The following is a 16,520-nucleotide window of genomic DNA, read 5'->3' as shown; positions in this document are numbered from 1 at the left end:
TTCTTCTTCTTCTTCTTCTTCTTCTTCTTCTTCTTCTTCTTCTTCTTCTTCTTTTTCTTCTTTTTTTTTCCACACATTCCACCGAACCTGCTGCTCTTCAAATCATCCGTTTCGTTCTGGGCATTAATCATTTCGTCGCGTTACGTATAGTGAATGTCTCCTGCTATCGGATCGTCATGTCCGTTGACGAGAGAATATTTATTGCGTATTTAGAGGAACAAAAAAAAAATAGAAAAGGAAAGGGGAAAAAAAAGATAAGTTCGCGCGCTCGCCGTGCGCCGAAGCGTAGACGATCGGCGCTGGCATAGAGTATATGGTGAAAGATGTATTCTTTTTCATGTGTTTTGTTCGAGTTAGGTACGACTTAGACGAATACGTCGTGTCGAGAGAGGGAAAGAAAGAAAAAGAATGTATCGTCATAGATCCTCGAGTAGAGATTCGATATAGCTTAGTTTTGTACAAGCTTTGATATTCGTGCAAGATATCGTTCGAATAGAATTAAAGAGCGTCGTATCTAACACTGTAACGATACCTTATGAGTTTTTCGTCTCGTGGAGGTAGGAGATTATTCGATCGTATTTAATATCATTTAATTCATTTTTTTTTTTTATATATATATATATAAATTTAAAGAAACGCTAACGTTACATGTTTTCATAGATTTACGGATACACAAGACGACGCAAGTTGCAACGCGCACGTACTCGACGCTAGGTTTCCTTGTTATGTCATGTTACGTCCGTCACGTCGACGAGCGATACAGAGATAGGCGATTAATTTTACGGTGCGTCTAATCAACCGAGAATGCAGCGTTCTCCGTGCAGAACAATTTTCTAGATGGTCGTCGAGCGTCACGCCTCGGTTCTGTGTCCTTTAACCCTCGGAGGACTTCTGGATCGCGAGCATCTTTCAAATACTCGCAACTTGTTCTTTTTTGCTTCCTCTAAATATCAACGGTGGCTTCGTACAGTTGCAACAAATTGTAAATATCAAAACGTGAGATAGTACTCGTGCATAATTGATCTCCAAATTTCAGATTCATCCTATCCTTTTATAAAAATATTAAATTAAATAATTACTTATAAAAATATTAATGATTCGTTACGTTTCACTCGATGTAAATGGTTACTTTTGCAGATGTAATCATAATCGTTGCGAGAGTCGATTCGAATCTAATGAAATTTTCATTCTGCAGGAATCTCGAATGACCTCAGAAGTCGTCCTAGGGTTAACCGTTCCCCGTACACTTTCCAGTCTTTGCAAAAGAAACGAAACGGAGAAGGTGTCGCAAGATTTTTAGACCAGAGATGACCAACTGGATTAGTTGCGAGCACGACCAACCGCAACGTTCGATTCGTCCGTAACGACGGAAGATATTAATTTGCACGAGGCTATTGGCCGTGCGCCATAACTAATCGCGTTGATCATCCTCGTCTTAGAGTATCGTTATAATTTGCCATCCGGTAGCGGCCATGCGACGAGAATAAATTCAAAAGGTGAATCGCTGTCGTATCTCCCGGTACTCTTAAATATTTATCGTAAGAGAAACTCACATGGTATAGTATAAGAGAGGCAGGAAACAAAAACAAAAAAAAAGAAAAAATGATGAAAACGAAAAATACGAAAAAATACGAAAGCATGCAAATAGTTCCTCCTTGTTATATAAAAATCGAAGACTTGTTATTAGGCAATTTTTAATTAAGCAATACCCATGAGGCTTACAAATCTAGTATTTAAGTAACACTAGTTATATATAAATATATATATATATATATATTATATCATATCATATGTATATCATATATATATGTATATATATATATGAAATGTGATACGTTATATGAGTTGTGTGCGTGTGTAGAAGAATGAGAAAAAAGTGAACGAGGGAAACAGCGTGAAAGTGAACGAATGAGAGAATTTTTGGAGATTATGCGAGTGAGAGAGTGTGCTGGTCCGCGACGTTTATATTGTGCTGCGCAAGAAAGAACGTGAACTATTCCAAGGTACGCACCGCTATTACTTTACCACCTTTACTATTCCAAATAAAATAACAATATGTTCAAGAGGTGACATCAAAAGAAATCGCAGATATCATAAAATAAAACATTCTGTGCGGAAACATAACAAAACGTATCATTATTCCGGACGTTTTTAGTGCTGAGGAAGGGTGAAAGTCATTTTACATATATATTTCTATATATATATATATCATATAAATTACGATCGCACGCGTTTGTTTTCTCTACATATTGATCAAAGCCAAGAATTGATGTTCAATTGTCGAGTGCTTCTGTTCGAATTTTGAAAAAACCAAAGATAAAAATTTACGTACTCTGATGCGAGAGAGAGAGAGAGAAAAAAAAAAGAAATAATAGAAAACGAGATAGCTTGGAGTTCACTGTTCTTCGGCACAAGATAAATGTCCTAGCACCTTTCTACTCGTCCAAAAACAAGTAATCCTGTTCCGTCCCATATGCGTGTTCCATTCTTGTTATAGGGCATCCGACTTGTTTGCAATTCACAGCGAACATGATCGTTTCTGTTCGCAAGTACAGGTGGCAGTGTATCGAATGCAAATGCTGTTCCATTTGTGGCACCTCTGACAACGATGTGAGTATCTATCACCATTTTACGGGACCCCTTAACGCGTACGAACGAAACGGTCCGTCCACGCTCGCTCCAATTATTTTCACACTTTTTATTTCTATTTTAGTGTGTTTTTAGGTTTCGCGGGGAAACACGAGGGCCGCTCGTGCGCGAGGCAGATGCGCGGCAGACATTCGCCGTTCAGGAGCGGCTAGCGCAAGGTGCGCGATCGCTCTTGCTATCTGCATATCGCGTAGCGCTCGATACGGCGAGTGTCTCCAGTGCAAACCTGGCGCATTTCGCTTCGATATAATATCATTTAGCATGGGAAAATGGTTGGAGCGAGATGCACGGAAACTATTCCGTCTCTATCGACACCTAAATTACGCTTACCGGACAAATTGCAACTTAGTATCGGAGCCACTCTATTTCACATCTTGAAATTCATATTTGTTTTGAACGATTAGTCGCATAAAATTTAATTCCGAACAAGTCTAGGGTAACGCGAAAGAAATGACAATCGATTTAAAAAACAAAAACAAAGTAAACCACTCGTGCCAAGGTAATTTTCGTAGCAAGCTAATTAATTGTTTCGCGAACTAAACTAGGATCAGCTGCTGTTCTGTGACGACTGTGATCGTGGATACCACATGTATTGTCTGTCTCCACCTCTTGCATCTCCTCCCGAGGGCTCCTGGTCTTGCCGTCTGTGCATAGCAGAATTTCATCACCGTGATTAAAGTCACTTGTCTCGTAGATAAGTCACGGATTTTAAATCTGTGGTGCAGCGGCCGTTCTCGAATTAGGAGAGTATTCACGAGCTCACTTTCCTTATAGTATTACGTAGACGCGGATGTACTTCCAATTTATCGAAGATATTTCGTTGGTTAAGGAAGTTCGTTACGAAGCTGGCAGCATTAACGATTCAATTTTTATTTTATTTTATTTTATTTTATTTTATTTTATTTTATTTTATTTTATTTTTTCTTAATATTTTGTTTGTTTCTTTCTTTCTTTTCTTTCTTATTTAAGTTTCAACGATAACGACGAAACTTTACGAAGTTGTTCGTAGTGTATGCTGCTGCGTTAGATATCTCAGGCACTGGTGATCTCAGAAAACTAAAAGTACGATAACTGCGTATTTATAATTTTAACGAACTAGCGTTTACCGGTAGTATATAAAAGTATATCGTTAATGGACTGTCTGAATATTTCTATTAAAGAGAAAAAAAGAGAAAAAAAAAGAAAACGAAACAATTAGGTGAACCCAATCTCTATAAGCTCACCGTTGAAGTTAATGGAACTAATGGAATAACTTTAGTATCAAGGACTCTGACAATGGATTGTCGTTGAACGATTGCATTTCTTCATTGAAACGAGACAAATGTATTTTTTATTCGTTTTAGAAAGACAGGTAGTATCGACGGAGATATTACTATTATAGAAATGTTAGATGTTAGTTTGATAATTGCTAACGAAATGGTACTCTCCTAGTTCTAGGCCAATTTACTTTTAGCCATTGACATTCGAAGTTTGGTCGCTTTTAGAATTTTGATGATTATATTTTAAAAAAAAAAAAAAAGAAAGAAATTCGGAGATTTTGAATTTTCATAAACTCTTAGCTCCTCGCTATCGGCTTGGTTCGATCCAAGAAATTCACGAAAGATGCAAAAGTAAGAAAAAATTGATATTCTAGGCCCTAGAATCTAGGGAGAAAAAAAAAGCGATATTAATAGCATCTGTTTCATAAATAGCGACGAATAGGACACCGTCTGTTTATCTGTACGTATCATGATGCTAAAGCTTTTACACTTAACGACACAGCCATTAGTAGCGGTATAGCTATGACATACAAACTCGCAGTACAGCAGAAAAGAAAATTATATTCTATATTCCCCTTAATCTTAGTTCAGTATTTTTATATTTTATATATCGAATGTACTTAATTTAAGATACCGTGGTGATATTTGGTACTCATTGATGTATTTCTTTTCTTTTCTTTTTTTTTTTTTTTTTTATTCGGTAATTTTAGAGTCGCTTCACGACGTTTAATTGTGTACTAGGTGTCATGAGAAATTAGTCTATAAATATTTTGAGTTTGAACCGATTTAAACGTGGTGACTTTACATTTTATATTGCTTATTTTTAACACACTGTATGCAAATTTGAATAAACATTAGTTTGTACAAACTGAAATCGCTAACTTTAGACAGTCTTATTGTGTGCCATGACAAATTTTCCAAGTGCAGGAAGATAATACATAACGATAGAACTTCTTTGGGTGCTATATTTCAGGGATTAGCTTCCCTTTTGAACATTTTAGGATAACTTTATAAGATCGGAAGTCATGTTGTGACCAAGGAAAACTATATTCTATAATTACCGATAAATAATATATATATTTGCGAAAGTGTAATGTAAGATATTCATAAGTAACAAACAATACTCAAGAAAAAAAATATAAGTTTTTTTATCAAAAATAGGATTTGTATAAATCTATGATTACGTGTACTCATTTGATATTATCCCATAAGCAAACGTAATTCTGATGGAGCATTAGACGGGAATCCACTGTTTGTTATTACGTATATGTCAATGAATTTCGATTAAAATATTTGATAGAGGTTTTCGTCGAAGAGCAGGCACTGTAGCATCCTTTGCCGGATATCCAACTGGTAGTAATACGACAAGCTTTTCATTAGGAGGACGTCCAAGAATGTTGCGGATGGCAGGTCCACAATTTAAAGGAGTAGAAGTCAGAGTTACCAAACCTGCGTACTAGTTTTAAAGTTCTCGTATTAAGATTCATACTATTCATAGGTACACGCTGTAAGAAATAATAGTATTATAACGATTATTACCTGTATAGCCGTAAGGAGAATACCACATGCTATCGATGTGCTTATTTCGTTGTAGTAATGAACTTTTTTCTTTCCGTTGGGCAAAATTCCATAAGTTTGCTTAAATACTAGCAACAAGTAAGGTGCAGTTGTCAGATATTCTTTGATCCAATTGGTTTTTAACGGAAGTAAGTCAGTGGTCCACTTTACTCCCATTCTTTGCTTGTAATTTATTTCTTCTTCGGTTTCAACAACACATCGTATTTGCTCTTTCACCTTTTGGCTTGATACCGCTACGAATGTCCATGGTTCTGTATGTGCACCACTAGGCGCAGTGCCTAAAACAGACTTAGATATATAAACAGTACTGTGAATGTAATTACGTAATATTGTACCTGCAGCTTTTATTATCTCATGTATGACTTCTTTTGGTACGGGGTCTGGACTGAAAAATCTTATAGTTCTTCTAGCGGCTACTATTTTATAAAACTCTGATGCTCGACGGAGCATCTCTGATTCAGAGGATTTTTTATATTCGTATGGAATATGTTCTAAGTCTTTTGGTAGAGCAGGTTCCTCGCTATCTCCTAATGTTTCTTCGCTAGAGTCTAAAAATCATTAAATTATTATCAAGATTACCTGTTATTACATACGATAAAGTGAAATGGATTTGACATACTTTTTAAATTAATTTTGTATACTAAATGGCATACATTTTTTAACAAGTCTAGCGTTACAAATTCAAATTTGGTGGCAATAACATTGGGTATTATTACCTTCTGGCTCCTCCATACCGTTATTTAAAATTTTAGAATCACTCTCATCGTTTTTAATAGAAATGACGCTCTTCTTCGATACTTGGTAAAGTACTTTTAAAAATACACAAGAAATAATACCGATCACGACGTGATACCAGTATTTCGTCCAAAATGGTAGAAGTTCAGAAATCATTTGTAGAGAAATTCAAAGTTCGTTTCTATAAGAAAATATTCGGAATTCTACCGAAGGAAGGTTAACAATAAGAGATTACTCGTTAATACGAGTGGTGAGATACATCTGAAACAAATTATCTGAGATATCGCTTTTAAACGGCACGATGTATCCCATTACTCGCTCTGGAACTTTAGATTTAATTACTCGCTTATGTTTGTCGATCGTTTACGATACAACGAAATATTTAAGTGCTCGTCTCTTCAAAGTATTACGCCTAGCAAAATTTCGGATTTCCAAAGCGTCGAACGAGGAAACTCTAATTCTAATCGTAACGATTATAACGATCGAATTGGAAATCGTAATTCGCACTTATTTCTTTTCGATAGAAGAGAATATAATCTACCGAAAAAACGTCTAACTACATTTTAAGCAATATATGGTAACGATTTAATTATTCAGCGTAAGAAACTCAGGCTATGAAGAATTACGATAAATTCATTGACGCTGACTTAGACAATGACTTTTATTAACATCTTACTATTGTTAAAGACTTGTTACTACGAATAAAGTCACTGTTTACTTTTAACGGGCATTATTTATTTCGTATATAACCATTTGCCTCCTTCGCGTTCAGAAGCAAATGACGCAACGACTCATGGTGCCTCTTATGCCCCCTATTCTTACATGGGTTTTGCTTATCAGTGTTATAAGGTTGCGGTGTAACCATGATGTAAGTTCGATTTGTCATATCCCGTACGCTGCTAGATATTACTTGAAATTCACGGGTGCAGCTTCCATTTATTTTTCATTTACAATTTAGAAGCGGAACACCTAAATCGGTCATTGTATCGGCCAGAGCCGGCCTTCTCTATAAACGGGCCTGGGTCCAAGAAACCATTTGGGGCCCTAAATTTTTTGTAAAGTAAAAAAGAAAGAATACAAACACGAACATATATATTACTAATGCATATTTATTTAATGTGTGATTTTGTTTTTGCTAGTGTATTAATTACTTCAGAAAAATTACAATTTTTTGCAATTTCTTTTTCGATGCTTAATATAGCAAGTGCATTTAACAAAGTGCATTTTTCTGCACACATGCCTGACCGAAGATAATTCTTGATTAATTTTCATTTGCTGAAAGAGCGCTCGGCACTAAAGAAAAGTTTCGATACAGTTGATACATTTAGAAATAACTCATTCGATGTGCAAGAGTACATTATTTCATGAGTTTCTTTAGTTCTTGATCGTTGGAGCCCCTTCGATCGCGGGGCACCGGTGCATAGATGGCCGGCACTGGTGACTCCAGCGCCGACTTCAGGGACGAATCTACCACAAAAGTCGAACGTGCCAGGCCCTCGAGTACATGAGAACCTAAGAGTTGACGGTTTTTTATATTTTTAACATATTCAATTCCAAGTTTGAGCATCGAAATGTTCGAATATTTCATCTAGAGATTTATATAGAACGATAAATAACATTTAAATGATATTCGACCGAGAAAAGGAAGGGGCCACTCGAAGTGATTATTCTCATGCCGCGATAAGTCTAGATTCGCCATTGGCGGATTCGTGTGATTATCTCTCGAAGGAAGCGGTCGTTCGTTTCTCGAGCGAAAAGATTGCGTATAATAATACAGTGTGATGCTTTCTAGCGACGTGTTATTGCTACAGTCGGTAAGCGATCGACCACAGTCGACAGTGGCGGCGCAGCAATCGAAGCAGTCGGTGTCGTTCGGTTGCACGTTGCGGATGCGCAGTGACGAAACGTGCGTGTCTTCGTCGTCCGTCAACACGGGACGGAACGAAAATCGTAGCAATCATGTAAAACGCGATGTCAACGGGAATCTCGTGGATCATATATCGATTCCGTCGATGATCGGGAGAGCGAGCGTCCCCGTGCACGCGAATTAACCTCGTTAATCGTTCCTGTCAACGGGATCGTGTCGATACGTTGAGAACGGTCACGCGCACGTTTCGCGACGAACAAGTGGACCCATCGAGCCGTGTGTCTCGCGAGATGTGTTTTCTTTGAGGAATACCGTATTGCATCGTGAGTGACAACAAATTTTAACGAGCAAAGAGGGGAATGGAGAACGTCATGCAGCCGCCACTTCCACCGCCACCCCCACCCTCGGAAATCCTTGGGAATACCAGCACGGAACAGACGGTCACCCATGTCTTGACATTTGGTATGTGCAATTTTCTTTCTCACACCTCTCGACGCTACCCAGGTGACGATCAACGCTTATCTTCGATTCCGATAACGCCAAATCGATTGTCGTTTCGAATCGTTGATAATATTTCGTTTTTACGCGAGCGTAACTGTTGCACGGGATCCGCGAGAACGAACGAGGAAAAATTTATTTTAATGCGATAGCTGCCAAAGGAAATTTGAAATAGAGATTATATACATCTTTACGTTGACTCGTTACTTCGTAGCTCGGTATTCGTCCAATTATATCGTTACGTAACAAAATGTTATCGCGTTTTATATTCGATACGATCGAGAAATTGGGAATTTCGGATTTCATTTATTTTTAATTTGTAACGCGAGATCAAAGGGGCCTAAATTGGAAATCGCAGCTGGGCGCTGGTAACTTTATCGTCGGTCCTGCTGTTGCATCGAGTAGCTCAGAATTTCACACGAGATGCTTCTTAAATATACAAAATGAATCGTTCACGTAATTGTTTGTCGAAAAATAATTTATTGGTCATATTTTCCAAGCTGTTTGTTAGGTTATAGTTCTATTCTGTAATAAAAAAATGCTTCGGTTGCATCATATGACAAACAAAACTGTGCGTTACAAGGAATGTTAGAACAGTATTCTAAACAGTATTCTATTTTCTTTTACATTACATTAGAATAAAATTTAGAGAAGGTACACAAATTTTGAATTGAATTGTATTATACAAAAAAGAAACCTGAATTTAACCTGTTTAATATCTATGCAGCGAGGTAGAATGTTAGAGTTTCCGTACCTTTTCCATTAGCTCGACATTGTTTGGTTGCTTCTCAAAATAAAAAGGCAGTACCATAAGGTGTCAGTGACATTCTCAAGTACTAAAAATACAACGTCAGTCCAAAATATCTGTACAATAACGTGGTGGCCGTGAGAGTCTGTCTTTCCTGAAACTAAAGGAAGAATTTGTATGCTTTGTTGCCACAGAACAGAAACAACATACATAAGTTTCTAATTTTAGTGGTATGCAAGCAGAAGGTGGCCTTTTAAGCACGTAATACTGGGTCCTGTTTTATTGGTTAATGAAACAGAATCGTGCAACTATAGCAGCAAAACGCTTATCACCCTTTGTTGACGCAGACAGGACAGTCTAAAATAAATCTGCTGACTTTTATCTTTAGACTTCTGCACGTCGAATGTCAGTCACATTTTGTTGTTAATTAATTGTGTACCAGGGTCCTATTTATAGGACTTCAGGAAAGGATCTTTTACTGGAGACCCGATAGTTGTGTAAGACATTATTCGTTATTCGAGTAAACTTTTCTTTGAAGGTGGTCGAATAAATATTTACTTATGCAAATAAGAAAATAATTCTCCTCGTACATGGCAAGGATAATCCGCTCATCGTTTTTAATATACTCATAAAAGAAATATACTACGGTTGTTGTATAATTGTTGTGAAATATTCTCGATAGTTCAAGGAAATTGGATCGACGGATTTTCAGTTCAAAGACTTTCTGAAGTTCACGTTGTTATTGTATCGCAGGGATTCTATTTTAATTCAATTATCCGTGTATGACATCCAATTAACAGTATTCCTCGCAATAACAACATAAAAAGAACGAACGCATCGATATATTTAAAAATAAAGCATTACGCCTATGTTTACGCTTCCATCTACGTGCGCATCGCGCTCGTGACCAACAGCGAGGCACTGTTTTATCGATCAAATCGACGTTCCGTTTATCGACGATCGATCCATCCATACGTCGATAAAAATTTAAGCGCGTACCACAACCTACTTATTCGCGTCGACTGCATCTCGAGTTATCGACGCGTTACACAGGTCTACTCAGCCATGAATAGTGATAATAATCAATAGTAATTAATTAATAATAGAACGATGTTGGGCTCTGTCTACAATCGCGTATCTACAATCATGAATCATAAGCATCGCTCTCGTTCCTTGAAGGCGCATGCCTATACCATGGTACTCCAAACTCTCTTCGGTGTTGCTCAACTGATGTACTCTCTCTTTGTCTTTACCACGCGAGTCGACATTGTATACCCACTTAAGTTACAACTCTTAGTAGGGGAACGCGTTTCGAAGGGGACGCGGATATTTACGATTCATAATGTACGGATTCTCTACGTATACGACCCAAGGAATACAGGGTGTCCCAAAAATGTTGTAACACCTTGAAAGGGGTGGTTCGGGAGGTGATTTGAAACAAGTTTTTCCTTAGCGAAAATATTGTCCGAGGCTTCGTTGAGGTGATATTAACGGAAAACACTGTCCAACCAGAGCGCGAGGATGCCGTTGGAGCGGCCGCGGTAGCGTATGAGCGCGGCCGCCTAGCAGCGTAGCCTACGCTCAACCGGCATACTCGCGCTCTGATTGGTCGGGGTTTTCGCTTAATATCTCCTTAACGAAACCTCGGACAACATTTTCGCTAAGGAAAAAGTTGTTTCAAATCACCCCCTGACCCACCCTTTTCAAGGACCTCCAACATTTTTGGGACACCCTGTATATTATTTGTTTTCAGCAATTTCGACATATTCAGACCTGCACCACCTATCAAAAATCGGCATGGACTTTCCAGACAACCCAATATAATATGAATGTTACTTGCAATGTTTATTTCCTATCGCATTTCGTAGTTTCTTGCGCAGTCTATTTATAAATAAAAGTATTCCCCGAGTAACCCGAATCCTTCTTGGAAGCACGTCTCTTTTTATCGGTCGGTATGCACCAACGGAGTTAATTCGATTTCCGTGGAATCGGGAAAAGAGGATTAGCCGTTATTACGCAACAGCTCGGGGCACCGCGGCCGGTTGATCCGTGAGTGGGCGGGTCTCGGTGTTTTCCAAATCAGCTGTTAGTCGCCGGTGAAGGGTGACTCGTCGGCCCCGTAGTGGGAGGCGGGCGTCAGTCGACTGCGAGACTCGGGCCGGTGCGCATCGCGTCTATGAATCGCGCGCCTCGTACCACGGTGTGTATGCGCGTATACAACGCAACGGTTCCTTGGTGCGCGCATATGTCTCCCGTCTCGTTACGTACGCATCGAAAACACACCGTTCCCGACGTGTCTGCGGCTGTGCAACGTGCTTCGCCGAAGTGAAAGTGGAACGGACCCCGTCGCGAAACGACTTTTCGAAAAGCTTCCATATTTCGACGAGCGTTACCGACGACCGACGTGAAAAAGAAGAACCTGGACACCGCGTGTTTCCATGTGCACCGTTTCTGCGCCGTGCGAGAGATCCGTTAACGATCACGGCGAAACCATATGCTCGGTAGCGGTTCGGTAGTCGGCCAGTGATAATTATCCCTACGATCGTGGATCGTATTTTGACCGACGCTGACACCTAGTGGAAACTTCCGTTTAGCGCGACGGCGGGGATAGAACGCGGTGTCTTATCGAGCATTTAAAAATAAATACCAACGCGAAGCCCTTTGCTCCGTTTCGGTCGAAAAGGGACACGCTCCTGGCACGGGAACACGTGGCACGCTGTTCCGTGGGGGAATCGTGCGCGTTTCCCTGGCTGTTCTTCCCGAAGCGAGGCGAGACGGATCGGATATTCGCGAAGGTGGCCAAGGCCGAGGCTGTGCTCTCCGTACAAGGTACGCGACTTAAGTGTGTCAGTAGGATAACGATGCCAATCCGTTTCGTTCGACCCGACACTTTTGCCTGACTCGGCGGAGGAATTGGAACACGACTGCATAACCAAAGAAAGGGGATTGCGACACGACTTTTGATGCACGTTTTACCCACTGCGCATCGAAAACAAAGAAACCTATCGGAACTCGGCTCGGTCAACAATTTACTTGCTAATTTACTTATCTCGACTAGTAAACTTGTTTTCGAAAATTTCAACAAAAATTCAACGCAACGCCGTATTTCGCGTTTTTTTCGATAAACCGCTGCCGAGATACAAAGCAAAACAGGAGATAACGTGCGGTGCGTACAAACACTCGTGCACACAGAATTCCGTAACCGGTTGTTTTCGCATTTTTCGACTTTAAACGAGTTATCGTCGAGATATACAGGGTGTCCCAAAAATGTTGTAACACCTTGAAAAGGGTGGTTCGGGAGGTGATTTGAAACAACTTTTTCCTTTGCAAAAATGTCGGATGGGGCTTCGTTAAGTAGATATTAATAAAAAAAAAACCGACCAATCAGAGCGCGCGGATACCGTTGGAGCGGCCGCGGTAGCGAAGGCTACGCGCTGAGCGGCCGCGTCAATATCCTTCAATGCACGTCGACTCACTTGTTCGCGTACGAGAGCGGCTACCTAGCGCGTAGCCATCGCTATCGCAGCCGCTCCAACGGCATATGCGCGCTCTGATTGGTCAGTGTTTTCCGTTAATATCTCCTCAACGATGCCTCGGACAACAATTTCGCTAAGGAAAAAGTTATTTGAAATCACCCCCTGAACCACCCTTTTCAAGGACCTCCAACATTTTTGGGACACCCTGTATAACCGCAATAATAGAGTCGCAGCAGCGGGACTATTTAATATACAGTGTGTGTAGAATGTATTCGTACACCGATCAATTCTCCAAAAAAACTTTTGTGTGAAATTGTAGTTTCTTAACTTCTTTTTTTTTTGTAATCAATGATATTTTACATATTCTCGGAAGTCTCTAAGATAGATATAGTCCAACCAACATTTACTAGTTAATATAATTTGTGAAAGTAACAAAAAGATGCGAAAAGTGGATAAAAATATAAAAGCAATAAGTATTTGTACGATTCTCATGACGAACCATTTACAGCAGAGTTTGTAACGTAAACACATTAGTTTATTGCTCCGTGCGAATTAGAAAACATCGAATTTCCAGTAAAGTACTTTTAAACAGTTGTCCGAATAGTTATTGCTTCAATATTTCTATCGATTAATTGTTTTTTTTTTCTTGTTAATTTCGCAACTTACATAAATAGCTATTCTTTTTGTAATCTATCTATTTTAGAGATTTCCGAGAACATGTAGATTGTCATTGTTTATAAAAAATAAATTAATAAGTTACAATTTTACACAGTTTTCTTGGAAATTCATCGGTGTACGAATACTTTCTACACCAACTGTACAGTGACTCTCAGAAATATTCGGACACCAGTGTATGGTTAGCTTTATGGCTTGATATCGTAGTCATTAAAAAAAGCAATCGTCTTCGTTACTTTTTCCAATAATAAATCGTTTATTAACATTATTAATAAAGATATATACATTAATCCAAAAATTTACATAAATTATATAATAACAATAAACAAACGAAAGAGTACCGCATTTTCGGGTCACAAAAATATTTCGGACAGTATGAGAAAGAACATTTATTAATTCAAATTAAACATTGTATGTTCCACATTAATATTTTGTTGCAAATCCCTTTTCTTTTATAATATGTCTCAATCGATTCGGCATATTAGAAATGATTTGTTTTAAATATTCTGTCGAAATGGATGCCCATTCTTCTTGAAGCCTAATTTTAAGTTCTTCTTTGGAACGAATGGGTGTATTGCGAATCCGTTGGTTCAACTTATCCCATAAGCTTTCTATAGGGTTAAGGTCTGGTGATTGTGGAGGTGGATGAAGGCATTTGGTGCAATTATACAATAAAAATTCTTAAACAATCCGCGACTTGTGTTTAGAATCGTTATCCTGGTAAAATCTAAAATCTTCAGCAATCCCCATTTTTTCTGCACTTTGTTTTAAATTGCTTTTTAAAAGATTCAAATAAGCATCCTTAACCATGATGCCAACTAAATTGCCGACGCCGGAAGTCGAAATGCATCCCCACACCATTACAATGCCTCCCCCGTGTTTTATCGTAGCCGAAAATGTGACATTCTTTCGTTTGTTTATTGCTATTTTGTAATTCATGTAAATTTTTCTGATTAATCTATACGTCTTTAATAACATTAATAAATGACTTATTATTGGAAAAAGTAACGAAGACAATTGCTTTATTAATAACTAGAATATTAAGAGCTTCGTAAAGTTGGCACCCCCAAATGCAAATTTTGATAAAAATCAAATTGCATTCGTTTGTCCACGATTCGTCCACGTTTGTCCAACCGCAATTTTCATTTATCCACCCTTTAGAAAAAAGTTACACCGCAAACAAGCCATTTGCGCAAACTCCGCTCTTAAAATATATAGGAATGTTAATTATTTCATCCCCGAAAATTTATTAATCAAATAAATATACGAAGTTTTACTTCGAATCGGTTCCTGTACGAATACTTATTACACTGCCCGTATATTAGTCTAGCGGTCAACGTGTTAAAAAACAAAGATACCGTAAATCCCACTTTAACCCTTTGCGCTCGAGTGGCGCTTCCAGGGCGACATATGTAATTTAAAAGGTGACTTTTTGAACGTACAATTTTAATTTTACTTATATCAGAATACAGCTAATTACAAATTGTAATGATAATTCATTGAGTCACGAATGTTCGTAGATGTTTCTTTTCTAAGTTGAGTTTTTTTGGTTTTATAGAAATTTATCGTGTGCAAAGGGTTAAAGCGACCCAGCAGCCCCCACCCACGTGACCCACACCGCCCCCCACCCTTCCTCGCGATCGAGAAACGTAGCCGTGGCCTCGAACGGCCAACGATGTCAGACCCGACCTTTACGCCGTGGAAACGCAGTCGCTCGAACCAAATTCCTTCCGCCTAGAGTCCGAACCTCTTTACGGAAATCGCCCAAAAATCCCCAAAATACTGAGTCGAGCCGTTGTTGTTTGTGTCGAAGGATCGACAAGGTTCTCGGAGCCTCGTCGACGAGAAAATCGAATCTCCTGGTGAAGAGGACGGAGGGAGAAAGAGAATCGGTCGAGAAGCACGACCATGCGACGGTCGGTCAGTTAACACTTCCGTCGTCGTCGCGTTTACGCTGTGACGCCGCCTATGGTGAGAAGAAGCGTGGCTGACCGTGATATGCTCAAGTGTCGCACCTCGCCGACCACCATGAAGAATCCCGAGCACGAGAGCGGCTACTTCGAGGACGGGAGCGACGTCGAGGCGGCCGTCGAGGAAACGATCGTCACCGAAGAAAGGAAGCACGGATCGGAAGTATGCTACTGCCTCGCCAAGGCCATCCACAGTCTCGACGTCAGGGACTCCGGCGAGCCAGTTTCCGACGACTACGAGGACAGATTCAATAGAGGTACGGACGCGCTTGCTTTTCTTTCGAATCGACCATTTTTTTTCGATCGATTCGACCACAACGATGTCACGAGAACAATTACGGTACAGAGCAATTTTAACATTGCAATTTTAAAGGACGGACCGTTACCGGGTTAACGTTGTTACACTAGATTGCCCATGTTTATGCATTTATGGCAAATACACGGTCGGAAATTTTGTGTTCCTTGTATACAGAAGCTTCGTAACAATAACGTTAACGTTACTGACTATTTGTTAGTTCCTTAATAAGAATCTTAACAATTTAGATTTAACGCATTTTTCCAGTCAAGTTAAACGCTACAAGTTCGTTAAACTATCTATGAAAATTACGAATTTGCGCGACAATATCCGCAGTCTAGTTATAACCAATTCGTCAATCGGAATTGTTTTAGCACGTTAGATGATTCTTCGTTCAAAAACGAGTCGAAAATGTCCAATACGTTTTTATTGTACGGGCCTTGGTTTTCGAGGAAATCGAATTCGAAAATTGGGTGGGTATGCGCGCGCACCTGACGCAACCGCGCGGTTTTTCCGCGCATTCTACTCCGCCACTTTCGAGCTCGTTTTTCTCGAAAACTACGAGTCTGACTGAAAATTTGTATTGGACATTTTCGACTTGTTTCGTGACAAAGAGGAGCTCAGTTCTATACAGGGTGTCTCGAGAATGTTAGAGGTCCTTGAAAGGGGTAGTTCGGGTGATTTGAAACAACTTTTTCCTTAGCGAAAATGTTGTCCGAGGCTTCGTTAAGGAGATATTAACGGAAAACCTGGGACCAATCAGAGCGTTG

At 39.4% G+C, this 16,520-nt stretch overlaps 3 protein-coding genes across 9 annotated transcripts in view; 2 read left to right on the top strand and 1 right to left on the bottom strand.

The window, feature by feature from the left end:
• The window catches only part of LOC128879311 (zinc finger protein DPF3), a 14,239-nt gene extending 10,009 nt beyond the window's left edge, over positions 1 to 4,230 (top strand). For 2 of the 4 annotated variants that reach the window (XM_054128329.1, XM_054128326.1), the window contains 2 exons: positions 2,498 to 2,610; positions 3,195 to 4,230. In XM_054128329.1, coding sequence (XP_053984304.1) covers positions 2,498 to 2,610; positions 3,195 to 3,326 — 245 coding nt within the window. In that variant the 3' untranslated portion in view covers positions 3,327 to 4,230. Of the gene's footprint in view, positions 1 to 660; positions 2,130 to 2,497; positions 2,611 to 3,194 lie in introns of those variants that run through there. The other 2 variants (XM_054128328.1, XM_054128327.1) reach the window with 2 other exon arrangements.
• Positions 4,231 to 4,501: 271 nt separating this feature from the next.
• LOC128879312 (iodotyrosine deiodinase) lies at positions 4,502 to 7,085 on the bottom strand. Of its 2 annotated transcripts, XM_054128333.1 has the most exons (4): positions 6,203 to 7,085; positions 5,822 to 6,034; positions 5,448 to 5,764; positions 4,502 to 5,364 (listed from the first exon to the last, which is right to left on the bottom strand). In XM_054128333.1, exons 1-4 carry the CDS (start codon positions 6,375 to 6,377, stop codon positions 5,179 to 5,181), a joined length of 891 nt encoding a protein of 296 aa, XP_053984308.1. In that variant the 5' UTR covers positions 6,378 to 7,085; the 3' UTR covers positions 4,502 to 5,178. The 2 variants fall into 2 exon arrangements, with proteins under 2 accessions (XP_053984308.1, XP_053984306.1); XM_054128331.1 differs by having other exon boundaries at positions 5,448 to 6,034; positions 6,203 to 7,084.
• Positions 7,086 to 7,291: 206 nt separating this feature from the next.
• The window catches only part of LOC128879306 (ribosomal protein S6 kinase alpha-5-like), a 42,502-nt gene continuing 33,273 nt past the window's right edge, over positions 7,292 to 16,520 (top strand). Inside the window, exons 1-2 of one of the 3 annotated variants that reach the window (XM_054128317.1) lie at positions 7,292 to 8,550; positions 15,299 to 15,712. In XM_054128317.1, the coding sequence (XP_053984292.1) occupies positions 15,454 to 15,712 (259 nt within the window). In that variant the 5' untranslated portion in view covers positions 7,292 to 8,550; positions 15,299 to 15,453. Of the gene's footprint in view, positions 8,551 to 11,291; positions 12,164 to 15,298; positions 15,713 to 16,520 lie in introns of those variants that run through there. The other 2 variants (XM_054128316.1, XM_054128318.1) reach the window with 2 other exon arrangements.

Source organism: Hylaeus volcanicus, chromosome 7, assembly GCF_026283585.1.
Source record: "Hylaeus volcanicus isolate JK05 chromosome 7, UHH_iyHylVolc1.0_haploid, whole genome shotgun sequence".
Classification (NCBI taxonomy): domain Eukaryota; kingdom Metazoa; phylum Arthropoda; class Insecta; order Hymenoptera; family Colletidae; genus Hylaeus; species Hylaeus volcanicus.
Note: the sequence above shows the minus strand (reverse complement) of the source record. Positions and strands in the feature narration are given on the sequence as shown.

Coding starts and splice junctions, on each gene's coding strand:
- LOC128879312 (XM_054128331.1), bottom strand. CDS start 6,377: ATGATTTCTGAACTTCTACCATTTTGGACGAAATACTGGTATCACGTC. Junction 6,035..6,202: donor CGGTATGGAGGAGCCAGAAG/GTAATAATACCC, acceptor AATGATTTTTAG/ACTCTAGCGAAGAAACATTA. Junction 5,365..5,447: donor TTCTCCTTACGGCTATACAG/GTAATAATCGTT, acceptor CTTTAAAACTAG/TACGCAGGTTTGGTAACTCT.